Source organism: Chinchilla lanigera, unplaced genomic scaffold (genome assembly GCF_000276665.1).
Source record: "Chinchilla lanigera isolate Chin_1 unplaced genomic scaffold, ChiLan1.0 scaffold00100, whole genome shotgun sequence".
NCBI lineage: Eukaryota > Metazoa > Chordata > Mammalia > Rodentia > Chinchillidae > Chinchilla > Chinchilla lanigera.
The window spans coordinates 6896515-6911580 of NW_004955501.1; the positions used below are offsets into that span (position 1 = coordinate 6896515).

Sequence of the window (15066 nt, forward strand, 5' to 3'; positions counted from 1 at the left end):
TTTCCAGAGTTCACTAGAAGAAATAACTCTCACTGTCCACAATAGTAACTGACTTAATAATACGCCCTTCCTTGGCTGTCTCCTCTAATTCCCCACTCCTCCATTGGTGCTTCCTGGTACTACCTTCCAGAGGACCTGCTTTTACTTATGTCCTAGCCTAAGAATCTACCTCTGGGGGAACTCAACAGAAGGTACTTATAATCTTCACTTGATCTTAGCCAAAGGGCCGAGAAGCAATGGTATTTATCATTCCTATCTCAGAGTCCACTGCCCCAGTGGAGTAGAAGGGAGGGACAGCAGAGAAGAGGGCTCAGGAACTTCTAGAAAGGTCTCTTCTCTTGGAGAAATCATAATTAAATGGGGGAGGGGAGGCGAAGGAGGAGAGGGAAGGAAAGCAGGAAGGGAGTGGTTGTTTAAAAAATACTGCTGGAGATGTTCTGATTTCAGACTCTGTTTTAGCTCTTTTCTTTCCTTCATCAAAGAATCCCAGATTTTAAAGCAGTATAGAGGCCTCTTGGCCTGTGCAGGTCTTTCTCTTCCAAGCCAGTAAGTAGTTACTCAATCCCTGATGGAACCACATCAATGAGGAGAATCTACAGTGTGATCTGCTGCTGAGTAGTCAGTTACACAAAACTTCATGTCTAAAAGGAACAGTGACTATTTCCAGTATCTGGGTCGACAGTTTGGTTGAGACACAGCCTTACCATGCCACATCCTGCCCACTCAGCTCCCAGGCGTATGTACCGCAGCAGGGGAGATGGCTAAGACAGATATCCCCTTCTGTGCGTGGACTGCAGATCTCCAGACCTTTTCTCCCCTCTGCCACCTCATTGTCCCTATGAATAATAGAAAGCAGTTGTACCTGCCAGTCACTAAATTTATCACTAGGTTAATCATTCAATTCCCATGATAATCCTGAGATAGGTACCATTAAAACCCCATTTTGCAGAGAAGTTAACCAAAGCACAGAGGCGTAATTTGCCCAAAGTCACACAGCTAGGAAATGAAGGCATAAGAAGTTAAACCAGGAAGTCTGGTGTCAGAATCTCACTCTCAATTTCTCACCACTCCCCTACATGCAGCTAGGGCCCCCTTGTGCAGTGTGTCTACAGTAGCACCCAGGGACCTGGGCTCATGAAATGACTTGAGTTCTCCAGAGCAGGCCCTCATGCTGTGGCTTCTCTTATTGTAGGTGCAGTGGGAGTGCATCAACCCCAAGTACAAGGCCAAGAAGAAGAATTACAAGAACTCAGGCATTGTGATTCTGAACCAGTGCAAGGTATGTGTCCAACCCAGCTACCAAGCGAGGGCCACTTGGAGGAAGAGTTCCCATCACAGGAAAGGGATCAGGGGAAGAGAGAAAAAGGAAATGGGAGATCAAAAATGATCAAGATATACTGATATATGTACAGATTCCCCAAAACAAATGTAAATATTTGCATCACAAACAAACCAGTTGGGGCGGGGGAAGAGCTGGGCATGGCAGCACATGCCTGTAATTCCAGCACTCAGGAGGCTGAGGCAGGATTGCCATGAGGTCAAGACCAGCCTGGGCTATACAGCAAGACTATGCCTTCAAATAAAAGAGTTCAGGTTGACTTGTCACAGGGAGTGTCACAAAGTGATCTTTTAAAAATAAAAATCATAAATTCTATGTACTAGTGCTCATTAAAGAGGAACGTAACCAAAGTTGGTACTGGAGCTATGAGAGCCTAACACCATTGTCCTGTCCCCAAGGACAACCTTGCCCCCAAAGACAAGAGGGTCCTGGTCACAGATCTGGCTCTCCTCTGCTGAGGGCAGATCCAGAGAAAGACCTCAACTGGACAGCCAACATTTCTAGATACGTACTGTGTGCTTGCCACAGTGTTCAGTGCTTTGTATGTGGTTCCTCACTCATGCTGAAAGTGTAACTTGAAGGCAAGGCTGTGGAAGATCATTGAAGGATCCAGACATTCCTCCAAAGTGGCTCAAATTTGTAGAGAATCCCACATGTTAATGAGTGAACTTTTAAAATCCCGTTTAAGAGTAATTCTGCTGTTAGCTGAATACCTACACTGTGAGACTAATTATAATGCATCCTGTTTAACTTTTATCACAACCCTGAGATTTCTTCCTTCATCTGAGGTAATGCAGGCAGCTCAGAGTCACACAGGTGGTAAAATTAAGAACTGAATTACTGAGGTATTAGCCCATGTCTGTCTGACTCCACCACACAGGGATTGAATGTCACCCACATTATGCAAACACACACACACACACACACACACACACACACACACACAGATGCCCCTCAGTTGATCACGGGATTACATACCAGTAAACTCATAGTAAGTCAAAACTGCCTTCAACACACATAATTTACCAAATATAGGTTTACAATACAGTGCACTTTAATATTGGCCAAGTGGCTAGCAAGAAATTGTAACTCTAATGATATCCACCATTGGGAAACTGTTATATTGCATATCCTTGGTCTGAGGAAATATCAGAATTCAAACTTGGTTTTTACTGAGTACATGCCACTTTCAGACCATCATAAAGTAAAACAGAAAAAAATCATAAATCAAACCATTGTAAATTAGAGAATGACTGTGTACGTGCATCTCAGAGTCCTTCTCCCAGGCTGATCTCTCCATGACATCCCAAAGCTGCAGGATCACATCCTCAGATGACAAGAGAGTAAAGGAAAAGACTGACCAATCTGGCTTGTGTCATATGTCTACCCACGAACCACTCACTGTGACTAAGGGATAATGTGCTGTCCTTGGCCATCTGGGATCATTAACCATACTATTTCCTGTGTGTTTTGATGCTTTGGGGTCTTGGAGCCTCTGTATTCACAGAGGGACTACTCCTGGGATTAGCTAATTCCCAGAAAGCAAATAACTTGTCTCCTAACCTGTCCTTGATATGCAGAACAACCAGTCTCAAGCCCATACTTTCAACCACCCCCTTTAATAAATGCTCACATAACAAGCCTATTACTGCCCTGCTTTACATCACCTTGCGGACCAAGTATCAAACAACTAGATAGCACCTCTGTAGCTCAAAGCCTGCTGAAATAATTCGAAAGCACCCAGTCCTAAAACCTCTTAGCTGCTTATTTGGCCCCACCCATTCCTTTCTATGAAAATCATACAAAGCCTTTTATCCCAACTTTGCCCTCACTGTGCTTCCTGACTGACCCTGGTATTTCCCATGTGGCCTCTTCTGTGGCATGATAGCCCCCCCAACCCCACGCATTATTTGAGAAGCTGTGAATAGCAAGCTGTTCTTACAAAGGCTTTGTCTTGTGTCATTCAACTTACACCAGTACATATCCAATCCTGGGCATGTTCAAAACAGCCACGTAACCATCTTTGTGCCCAAAGAAGCAGGAGAAAAAGTCTAAATGAGCCAGTTCAATGCTTATCTCTCTCCTTTAGGTAACTATTCAGATCTTCTTGTTTGATCTTCTACAAGCTGATCTTATAGCTCAGTGCTCAAGAGTCATTGTGATTCACTCACTTCCAAGTTCATTTCTCCTTGATACTGTCAGGCAGCATTGTCCTAAGGAAGCTAAGAGCAGGCAGTATTCAGAGGGCTAATTGAACATCAACCCTGAGGAAAGTCTGCCTGTAGGTATGTGCCACCAGAGGTGGTATATTTAGAGACCAGCACAGGTTTGTGTGACTGTCTCGGACAAACATCCCTAAGCATCAGATGGAATCTGATCAGTGGAGGAAGAAGTTACTGTCTGTCCAGGTAGAAGAAGCCACACTGTAAGGTCTATGACTGCAGCTACATGTCTGTTTCTGTCACTACTATTCCTCTAGCATCTAGCACCATCATAGCTGGTGCTCAATGAATGCTTGATAAAGAAATGAATGTCCCCAACTAAGTAGCAGAATCACAAAGAAGCAGAAATTAAGACCAGAAACCAGAAAGGTACATGAGAATGCAGATGATGGTCACTGGCAGAAAGCAACAGCCATACTGGCCCCCACTGTAGAAGTAAAAGGATGAACTATCCAGTCTATAGAAGTAAAAGGATGAACTATCCAGTCTAGACTTCCATAACATGAATCCCAAATCCACCACTTACTATGTGATCTTAGTTTTGGTTTTCTCCTCCATAAAATGGGTAATTATACCCAATTATAACACCATCTTCATAGGATTATTCTTACAATGAAATGAGATACAGGATGTTAAATGCCCGGCATACCGTAAGTGCTCAGTAAATGCTAGCTATTATTGTTCATGGCAAGGGAAGAGTTAACTAGCTGGAAATTTCCAGTCAAAACTTTTACATGTAGTTGTATCTTAAAGCCACAACCTACATATTAAGAATGTTACCAAGACTGAAATTTAGGCACAGGCAAGAAAGACTGAAGTCAAGAATGAGACACTATTGGTCCTAAAAAGTAGTGACTCTGGACATTGTAGTTTTGGTCTCACCCCATTGATAGAAGTTGATTAGAATGATGCATAAGCCAAAAGAAAGGGGAGCAAGAGGTGGGAATTTGCAGCCTTTACAGACCTATTGGTATTGGTTGACATTGCTTTATTTCTCTCTTATAACGGAGCAAAATTGCCTGGCCCATTTTTTTTCACAGGCCTTTTGCTGCCCTTTCCTCTGGTTTAGCAGTCTATCTGCCTTCAACAGGTAAAGAAACAGACTTTACTGTGATTAACTCAGCTTCCTCTCCTCTGATGCAGATCCACAAGATGCACTCCTTCTTGGACTATATCATGGGCGGCTGTCAAATCCAGTTTACAGTAAGTCCTTCCATGTTTGTTCTTTTTCAGGGAGTAAGGGATGGAGGGGTGCTAGGTTTGGGAGCGTGAAGGTGTAAGTCTATTTAAACCCTGGCTCAGCTTTGACTAACTCATTGCTGAAATACTGTACGGAGTCATGTGTTTAAGATGAGTTCATTCTCTTGTTTTCTCCAGTGAGTGTGGTTCTCAGCATCTCATCAGAAAATATGTGCCCCTCAACCTCAGGGGGTTTGGCGAACCCTCAAAGTTTCCCATTCCTTGAGTAACTACTAGGCATGAAGCCAGATTCCCATCACCTGGTGAAGAATGGGCAGGAAGTGAGCTATTGCAGTAAATTCTTCTGAGCTAAGGCAAATGCCCTGGCTGTGTTCTTGTGACCAGAACACAAGCACAAATGTCATACCATGATTAAGCCATGCAAGCATCTTTCTAGGCAATGAAAAGCTGAATTTGAAAGATTGGAGAACAAGGTTGAAATAAGGTTGAGACATAGTAGGTGTCTAATCTCAGCAGGTGGTTTGAAGCTCATCTCCAACATGTAATCTGTATATTCCTTATGTGTGTTTGGGTGGATACAATCACACTTTTTAAAGTACCTGCCACATCAAGCTTGTGAGTCCATGTGCCTTGGAACAGCTTGCCTTCTCTGGCTTAATATGAAGAATATTCCTAGGTTTAGGCAGATGCACCCTCCAGAAAGAAAATACTCAGATGGCAAAGGATAGATATGCTGAAATCCAAATCCATAGGAAAGCAACACAGGTGTAAGTAAGAGAGATACAATGTGTCTGATGTATGTTTCTCATCTTACAGACTGGAGCTCAGAAGCTGAGCCCTCTTTGGTTCCCTGGACTGGCTCATTTATATGAAGGAAGCATGGAAAATGGGTTTTATTTTTTGTACCCAACAAAATGTCTTACTGGGACTAAGGATGGTGGTGATTAACACACTAAACTGGGGAGTCCTGAGGGGCTGAGACAAGTGATCACTTGATAGTCTCATGTCTCCTTTGTGAGGAGATTGTTCTCTGTTCTAATCTCAGAAAAACCTACCTGTATCCTGCCTATACTCAGGATATTGCTTCTTTATCCTTGAATTCTTACAGGAGCTAGTCATTTGGTCACTTCCTTGTACCCTACAATTCCCTAATCTACAGCCACCCCACCCTCCTACATGCAGCATGGCACATATAGAGGTTGGCAAACACTTTTACTGTGAGCACACACATCTACCACCAGCTGTCCTGTGGGCTCATTGCTGCTCTGGTTCTATACAAATGGAAGCAGGGAAGCAAGCAATGTCATCAAGGAGAGCTACTGCAGATAGTTTCCCAAGATGTTAAGCAAAGGAGTGATTTCAGAAAACTATTTATAGGTTTTTCAAAGGAAAGCTCTATTGATTTCAGTTTGTTTTAGATTCTGTAAAGCCTATACTCTTGAATAACTCTTTATTCAACCTTCAAGGCTTGCTTTTCCCTTAGTCTTGGACTGCAAAGAATCAGCTCCAACAAAAACAGGAAGTTTAACCCCAAGGTGTTCCCAGTTTCACTTCCTGACTCTTGGATATCTCCGTGGCCTACCTGATTGCCTCTCCTTGCTTCTTTTCTTTCTACCTTTGCTGACCTCTGCACCTGGGAAAGTAGCACCTCAGTGTTTGTCAGCAGCAGCTCCCGCAGTCCCAGCCTCTCATCCCCTGCCCTGCCAGCTGGTAGACCTGTGAGGAGTGTGGGTGGGCAGAATAGTCTGGAGCAAAGAAGGAGAAGCAGGAGAATGTACTGTACCCATAAATGCAGAAGAGAAGGGGACAGGCCATCAACAGTCCTTGCCGCAAGGCCCCTTTTCCTGTAGGATATCAGGTTCCAGATTCAGAGGGAGATTGCTAGGTGTTCTATTTTGAGCGTTCTATTAAAGAAAGTATAACATGTCATTTTCCTTCAAAATTATGAATTTCTCCCTCATCATAAATTTCTTATTGCTCAAGCAGTAAAAGATAATGTAAATTAGAAGTTATAATGAAAACAGTTAATAAAAATTAACGCATCATTTAAATTGGCTTGGGAGTGTTTATTTTCTGCTAAGTAATTTCATTGAAACCATTGGGCAGCATGACAGAGAAATGAGAAGAGACGAGAAGTGAGGAGGAACAGGCTTCTTGGCATGGAGATGGGCAGAGAGCATGGGGGTTGGGGGAAGAGTTTTACTGAAGCAGTTGCACTGCTGAGCCTTCCAGGAGTGAACCTCCCATTAGTACCTAATATCACCCATGGCTCCTGAGCCAGCCCAGGACTTTATCCAACACAAACTTTCTGTCTCCCTGAGGAAAGACCTTTGGGAGCCACAGGTGCCGAAGTTCTGGATGCTTCCCTTTCCTCCATCTGGTCCACTCCTCTTCCTCGCCTCTGCCGTCTGTCCCCTAGGAGCTGACCTCTTTAGAGCCACTAGTCAGGGACTCTTGCTCTCAGTTTTTAGTTGGGTTTAATCAAGGAGAGGCACCCATTAGAGGTCAAGAACGAGGTGAAAGCACTTATCCCCCAGCTTTCAGCCTTCCAGGGGTGGTTCTGCTTTCCCACAGAAAAGTGTAGAGACTGTCACCAGCACAGTCACAGGACTAGGAGAAATTGTTATAGATGCTGGTGCTTCCAGTTTAACCTAAGAGTTTCTCTTCAGACACCAGCCTGCTCAAAATGCTTATTTGAATTATAATGCATTAAACTCTAAACTTTCAAGGGAAGATCATTTTTAAGGAAAGGAACAAATTGGGTGACTAAAGAGGACACTGGGGTTTTGTTTTTAAAACACTCCCCCATGAACCTTTTGGTTTTAAAACACCCCCTTAAGAACCTGTGTTCATGCATCTGTATATTCTAAGGGTACCTCATTTGTGTTAATATAAGTAAGCAGGATGTGCTTAGGAGAGTGTTACAGAGCATTTGGGAATCAGAACTTTAGGGGATCTGATTTTGACACAATCTGGTAGGTAATGGAATGTTCCAAAGGTCATGAATTGACATTGAAGCAATAGGCATGTGCTTGAGTGTATCTGGGAGTATTTGCCAAAAGGCATTGATGGTGATGAAGAGAGTATGAAAGATGAAACTTGAAGAAATTAAAGCCCAAGGCAGCAAATCTGGTGACAGATGGGAAGGATTGGGCTAGTGTGTCAGCAGGAGGAGAAGCACTGCAGAAAGTCCAGCAAGAAGCACTCACTGGGGCCTCAGCGGATGGCACAGTGAGGAGACTGACAGCAAAGGAGGAGCATGAGTCCAGGAAAATGAGGGGATTTTATGCCTGGCAAACAGAGCATGCCAGTCTGGCCACAGAGATATACAAGTCAGGAACAGGTCAGGCAAGAGGATGAATGTGGTTCTCCAGAAATGGAAATGGTTTCAGGTACCACAGTGGAGATAGTACTTATAACTATGAACCGAAGTTTCAAGGAAAAGGTGGACTTGTACATGTATGAGTGTGGCTATAAATGCCAATGAGAAGAATACAGAAGGACAAAGGACCTGAGAACATGAAATAGAAGAAGAACTCCAACTGATAGCAGGTAAAGCAGTAAGAAAACAGATATTAGTGGAGCAGAAGCTCTAGGAGAGGGCAGAAACACCAATGCCTGAGAGCATATATCACCTTCAAAACAACAATTTCAGCAGAATGGGATAAGTGAGACCCTGGAGTCAATGTGTAAACTGAAGGTAAGAAAGTGAACATAGTAGGTATGACTACTCATTCAAGAAGGCTTACAGCAAAAGAAAGACCAGAGGGAAATGAGGATGAAAATTTGAGGATTAAATGGAGGGAAGTTTTGGCTGAAAATCTAACCAAAGGCAGAGGAGACACCCCAGTGCAGGGAAAGAGATAAAAGATGCTAAAAAGATGCACATTTTTTGGTCAGTGAAACACTTGAGAATCTGATAAATGGTCTTTATCTTCTCACTAGAAAATACACACACCAAATTTTGCACAGAATATTTGGGACATCAAGGGCTCCCATCAGGACAATCTCTATGCCTCATAGGAATCCTTGATTCATGAAAACTCTAGAACAAGACTGTGGCATCACAGCCCTGGAGGAGGTGAGTGGCAGTGAAATGGAACTTTAGGGAGAGACTGGCCTTGGCACTTGGCACCCCAGCTAAAAATAAAATTTCACAAACAAAATAAAAATTATAGACAGCCCAGAAGAGACAGGCACCATAAGGCATCTGGAAAGAAAATGGTAGAAGAATTAAACAAAAGTTTCCTTTGAAAGCTATTGCTTTTTCAAATGACATAAAAATGTTCAGCGTTTGACATTTTGACATTCAAAATGTTACAACACAGATTTTCAAGCTGTAACCAACTTAAATGTGCAATGATAAGATAATGGCAATGTAAATTACAGTATTTCATTTAGATGTAATATGCTAAAGCCATTTTAAATTATAATTACATGGTTTAGGTAACATCATGAAGCCACATTTATGACATGGTGGGAAAAAAAGAACGTAAAATAGAGCTAATGTGTGGTAACAACTGAGTAAAAAGGAATACATGTACTCATTATAGTCTGAGAGTGTTCCCCAAAAAACACGTGTTGGAAACAACTGAGTAAAAAGGAATACGTGCACTCACTATAGTTTGAGAGTGTTCCCCAAAAAACACGTTTTGGAAACTTAACTCCCAAACCTATAGTGTTGGGAGGTGGGGTCTAAGGGACACATCTAGGTGATGAAGATGCCGCCATCGTGAGGGAGGAGTTCTGGTCATAGAAGGGCATGAGTCTGAGTCCACTCTCTCACTTGCTCTCACCACCTCTTGCCCTCTGCCTTCTTCCATGGCATAATGCAGCACAAAGGCCCTCACCAGATACCAGGATGGTGCTCTCAGACTGTCTAGCCTCCAGGACCATGAGTCAAATAAGTCTCTGTAGATTACCCAGTCGATGGCATTCTGTGACAGCAGCACCAAATGCATAAAGATAGTATGTAAAAGTGACTGTAGATAGGAAAAGAACAAGGACTTGCCAGTTTAGTGGAATCCTGGGTAACATTTTTTTCTCCTTGTTTTCAGATGACGAATTTGTCATCTTGTAATTTCTAAAAATTGAAGATGATAGTCTTTCCCATCTGATTTTACAGTCTATATTTAATAATAGAATATGATAAAATAAGCTTAATTTGACTTTTCCCAGACAGACCTTCAAGCCTAAAAATTAGATTACCTATTAAAGGTTCTCCTGAGAAATCTTTTTTAACTCTAACACATACTTACTGCTTCTTATGTCCATACCATGTCTCAGTTTAAACTTTTTTTATTTTATGAAAAAATAAAATAAAATTTCTTAACAAAATAATAAAAGAATATGAATATGTTTAGTACACTGCATATCGTTACCTTAAAAGTAGTTAAAGTATGAGACATAAGCCAAAAAGATTCTTACAAAAAAGGAACAAACATGAGAACATAAAACTTTCAATTAACTAATATAAACTAGTAGTATGAATAATACAAATTAACACGTATATGGAAATATTTTTGAAACAATAGGATGCATAATTTGGGGAAATATTTGAACTTCTCTCAACTTTCTGTTCATCTCTCTTCTATTTTGCTGTCTCTGTCTCTCTGTCTCTCTCTCATTTCTCATATAAGAGAAATCATGTGATATTTGAGCTCGTGTGTATGACTTATTTCACTTAACATTATGTTCTCAAGTTGCATCCAGGGGCTGGTGATTTAGCTCAGCGGCAAAGCGCCTGCCTGGCAAGCACAAGGTCATGAGTTCGGTTCCTGGTACCAGAGGAAAAAAAAAAAAAAAAAAAAAAAAAAAACAAAAAAAATCAAGTTGCATCCATTTACCTATGAATGCCTCAAGTTTATCTTTCTTTTGTTTTGGGAGGCCTAATATTTTGGTGGGTTTTATATATATATATATTCTTGATGTTAGTCCTCTGTGGAATAGCTGGTAAAAAATATTCCCATTGTGTAGTTGTCTCTTCACTCTGTTCATTACTTCCTTTGCTGTGCAGAAGATTTTTAATATGGTATAACTCCATTTGTGAATTCTTGGCATTATTTCTTGTGCCATTAGGGTTCTGTTCAAAAGGTCTTTGCCTATACCTATGTCTTTGAAAGTATTACTTATTTTATCTTCCCACAGAATAAGTGGTTCTGTTTTAACATTTATAGTTTTGATCCATTTTAATGATATATATGGGTGTAGCTTCAATCTGCTGCATGTGGATATCCAGCTTTCCCACCATTATTTATTACAGAAGCTCTCTTTCCTCCCATATATGTTTTTGGCCCTTTTATCAAAGATCAAATGACAGTATGTGCCTGGGGTTTTTTCTGCTTCTTGTGTTCTGTTCTATTGATCCACTTGCCTGTTTTTGTGCCACTAGCATGCTCTTTTAATCACTGTAGCTTCATACTATAACTTCAAGTTTGGGATTACAATGCAGCCTGCTTTGCTTTTGTTACCCAGGCTTGCTTTTGCTATTCTGAGTCTTTTCTGCTTCCATATAAATTTCTAGACTGTTTCTTCTAGTTCTGTGACAGATGACATTGGTATTTCGATGGGATTGCATTAAATCTGTAAATTAGTTTCGGAAGCATAGCGTCTTTGTTTATGTTGTTTCTGCCTATCCAGAAAAAGGGGATATCTTTCCACTTTCTGATGTCCTCCCCAATATTCTTTGCAGAGTTATGTTATTTTCATTGTAGAGGCTTTTTATTTACTTAGGGTAAAACCTAAGTATTTAATTTTTGATGCTACAGTGCATGGTATTGTTTCCCGAATTGTTTTTTCAGTGAGTTCATTATTAGTGTATAGGAATGCTGTTGATTTTTTTGTATGTATATTTTGTACCTTTCTACACTGATGAATTTGCTTTTCAATTCTAGGAGTCTTTTGGTGGAGTTTCTTTTGGGTCATGTAACTAACGGATCATGTCATCTGCTAATAATGATATTTAGACTTCATCCTATCCTGTACATATCCCTTTCATTTCTTTCTCTTGCATGATTATGCTGGCTAATGTTTCAAGGACTATGTTGAACAGGATTAGTGATAATGGACATCTTTGTCTTCTTGATTTTAAGGGGGATGTTTTTAGTTTTTCCTCATTTAACATAATGTTGACAGTAGGTTTGTCATAAATGGCTTTTATCAGATTGACATAAGGTCCATCTATACCTATTTCCTTCAAGTTTTTTTAAATAATGAATGGATGTTGGATTATGTCACAGGATTTTTCTGCATCATTTGAAATGATCATGTGATTTTGTTCCTTATTCTGTTTATGTGATGTATTACATTTGTTGATTTATGTGTATTGAACCATCCTTGCATCCCTGGAATGAAGCCTACTTGGTTATGCTGTGTGATCTTTTCAATGATTTGTTTCCTTTTATTTGCCAGTATCTTGTTGAGGATTTTTGCAACTATATTCATTAAAGAAATTGACCTATAGTTCTCTTTTTTTGTTGGATCCTTTTCTGGTTTGGGATAATGTTAGCTTTTAAGAATGATTTTGAAAATATTTCCGTCCCAATTTCATTAAAAAGTTTGAGGAGTATTGGTGTTAGATCTTTCCTGAAGTTCTTTGACAATGTGGCTGTGAACCTATCAGGTTTTGGGCTTTTCTTAGTTGGTATTTTTTAATTACTGTTCCATTTCATTGACTGTTATTGGAATATTGAAGATTTTTTAGTCTTCTTGGTTCAGTTTGGGTAATTCATAAGTATCTAGGAATCTTACCATTTCTTCTGAGTTCTGTAAGTGTTTAGCATATATGTTTGTGAGGTAGTTGCTAATAATGCTCTGAATTTTGACAGTGTCTATTGCGATTTCACCTTTTTCATTTCTAACTGTGTTAATTTGTGTCTTTTTTTCCTTTTGTGTAATCTTGGCTGAGTTTGTCTATTTTATTTATTCTTTCAAAGAACCAGCTCTTGAACTTGTTGATTCTTTGTGTTGTCCTTTTAATCTCCATTTCATTAATTCCTGCTCTGATCTCTATAATTTCCTTCCTCATACAAGCTCTGAATTTGGATTGTTGTTGTTGTTATAAAACATTGAGATGTATCATTAAATTATTGATTTGGGCTCATCCTATTTTTCTGATGTTGATATTTACCACTATCAATTTCCCCTGTAGGACTGCTTTCATCATGTCCCATAACTTCTGGTATGAAGTTATATGCTGACATCATCATTTACTTCTAGGAATTCTCTAATTTCTTGCTTAATTTCCTTTGTGATCCATTGAGTATTCAAAAATGTGTTGTTTAATTTCTTTGTGTTTGCATAGTTTCTGTGAGGTTTTTTTTGCTATTGATTTCTAGTTTCATTGCACTAAGATCTGATGATATAGATGGTAACGTTTTGATTCTTGTGCATTTGCTTAGGCATGCTTTATTAGCTAATGTGTGGTCTGTTTTGGAAAACTACTAGATATGACTGAAAATAATGTGTATTCTGTTGCTGTTATTTGGAATACTGTGTATATATCTATTAAGTCCATTTATTTGAAGGTTTAGTTCAACTCTGATGTTTTGTCAATTTTGTTTAATCTATCTATTTGAGAGTAGGATATTGGGATCCCCACTATAGCTGTACTAATGTTCATTTGAGCTTTTATTTCCATTAGAGTTTGTTTTATGAAATTGGGTGCACCATGATTTGGTGCATATATGTTTAAACTTGTTATCTCTTCCTATTCAATAGTTCTGTTAACCAATATGCAATGTTTTTCTTTGCCTTTTTTGATCAGTTTTGGCTTGAAATCCACTTTGTCTGAAAATAAGATTGCTATTCCTGCTTGTTTTTGTGCTCCCATTTCATGGAATGTCGTTTTCTAGCCTTTGATTTTTAGTCTATGAATTTCTTTTTGTGATTAATGTGTGTCTTGTATATAGCATACTATTAGATGTTGTTTCTTGCTCCATTCTGCTAATCTCTGCTTTTTGATTGTTGAATTGAGTCCATTTACAATGATAGTTATAATTGGTAGGTATTGATTTAGTTCTATCATTGTGTTAATTTTCTATTGCTGCTCTTCTTTCTTTCCCTTCTGCTTAATTGTTGTCCATATCTGATACGTTCATTTTTTTTTTTTTTTATCTTTTGGCATTGTTAACTCCTAGGATATCCTTGAGAATTTTTTGGAGTGTTGGTTTGGTGGTCATGAATTTTTTTAGATTTTCTTTATCATGGAATTATCTTATTTCTCCATCAACTTTGAAAAATAATTTTGCAGGATACAATAGTCTGGGTTGAAAGCTGTTTTCTTTAAAAGCTTGAAGCACTTGGTCTCCTTGCCTTTAAGGTTTGTGTTGAGAAATCTGTTGTAATTCTGATGGGTTTCCCTTTATAGGTGATTCATTGGTTTTCTCTAACAGGCTTTAAGATTCTGTGCTTCTAGATGGTTGTGGTGGCACAGGTCTGTAATCCCAGCACTTGGGAGCCTGAGGCAGGAGGATAACCACAAGTTCCAGGCTAGCCAGGGTGACAAAGTGAGTTCAAAGCTAATTTGAACTACATAGCAAGACTCTGTCTCAAGAAAAAAAAGGTTCTATTTTATTTCTGGTATTTTAATCATTATGTGACATGGGATGCTTTTTGGTTTTTTTTTTATCTGATTGTGGCTTTTGGGGGTTTTATATGCTTCACCTATCTGCATGTTAAATTCTTTTTTACGTTTGATAAATTTTTTTCTACTACTTCTATAAACTTGATTTGCTGTCTCCTGATACCTGATTTGCTGTCTTCTGATTTTTCACTAAGTCCAGTTATTCTTATATTGATCCTTGTTGAGTTTTCTAAGAACTGTTGGTTCTATTTTCATGTTTTTTTGTTTTTAAGGTATCTCTCCTTAATTGATCAGAACTGTCCTATAGTCTTTAAATTAGTCACCTCTGGTACCCACACTTTGAATTATGCTTTTAATTTCTTTGATATTTGTTTGGAACTTTTTTATGGACATTATTGTCTATGCTGGGCACTCATGTTCTATATTTCTTTCATTTCACTGTTTATTAGTGTCTTCTTATTGATGATTTGTTTTATTAGGGTTATTAACTGATTAGTTATATTTTCTTTCAATTCACCAAGCACATCACTGAAATGTTTTACCTCTACTGATACCCCTAAGACCTATCTGCTGTGTAATTTATGATTTTCTCCTCTCAATGTCCCCTGAACCAGTTTGGGGGAAATTGGGAGTTTGGAGAGGCATTTTATTGCTTTGATTTTTCATGTTTCTGTTTTCTTGTTTGTTTGTATGTTTTGTTCTGGGGTTTGCAAAGTTGTAGC

The 15066-nt window shown here is 39.4% G+C and overlaps 1 protein-coding gene across 2 annotated transcripts in view; it reads left to right on the forward strand.

Moving 5' to 3' along the window:
• Window positions 1-15066, forward strand: part of Cpne4 (copine IV) — a 467949-nt gene that overhangs the window by 422846 nt on the left and 30037 nt on the right. For both annotated transcript variants that reach the window (XM_013505812.1, XM_005406839.2), the window contains exons 9-10: window positions 1193-1279; window positions 4705-4764. In XM_013505812.1, coding sequence (XP_013361266.1) covers window positions 1193-1279; window positions 4705-4764 — 147 coding nt within the window. The remainder of the gene's footprint in view (window positions 1-1192; window positions 1280-4704; window positions 4765-15066) is intronic.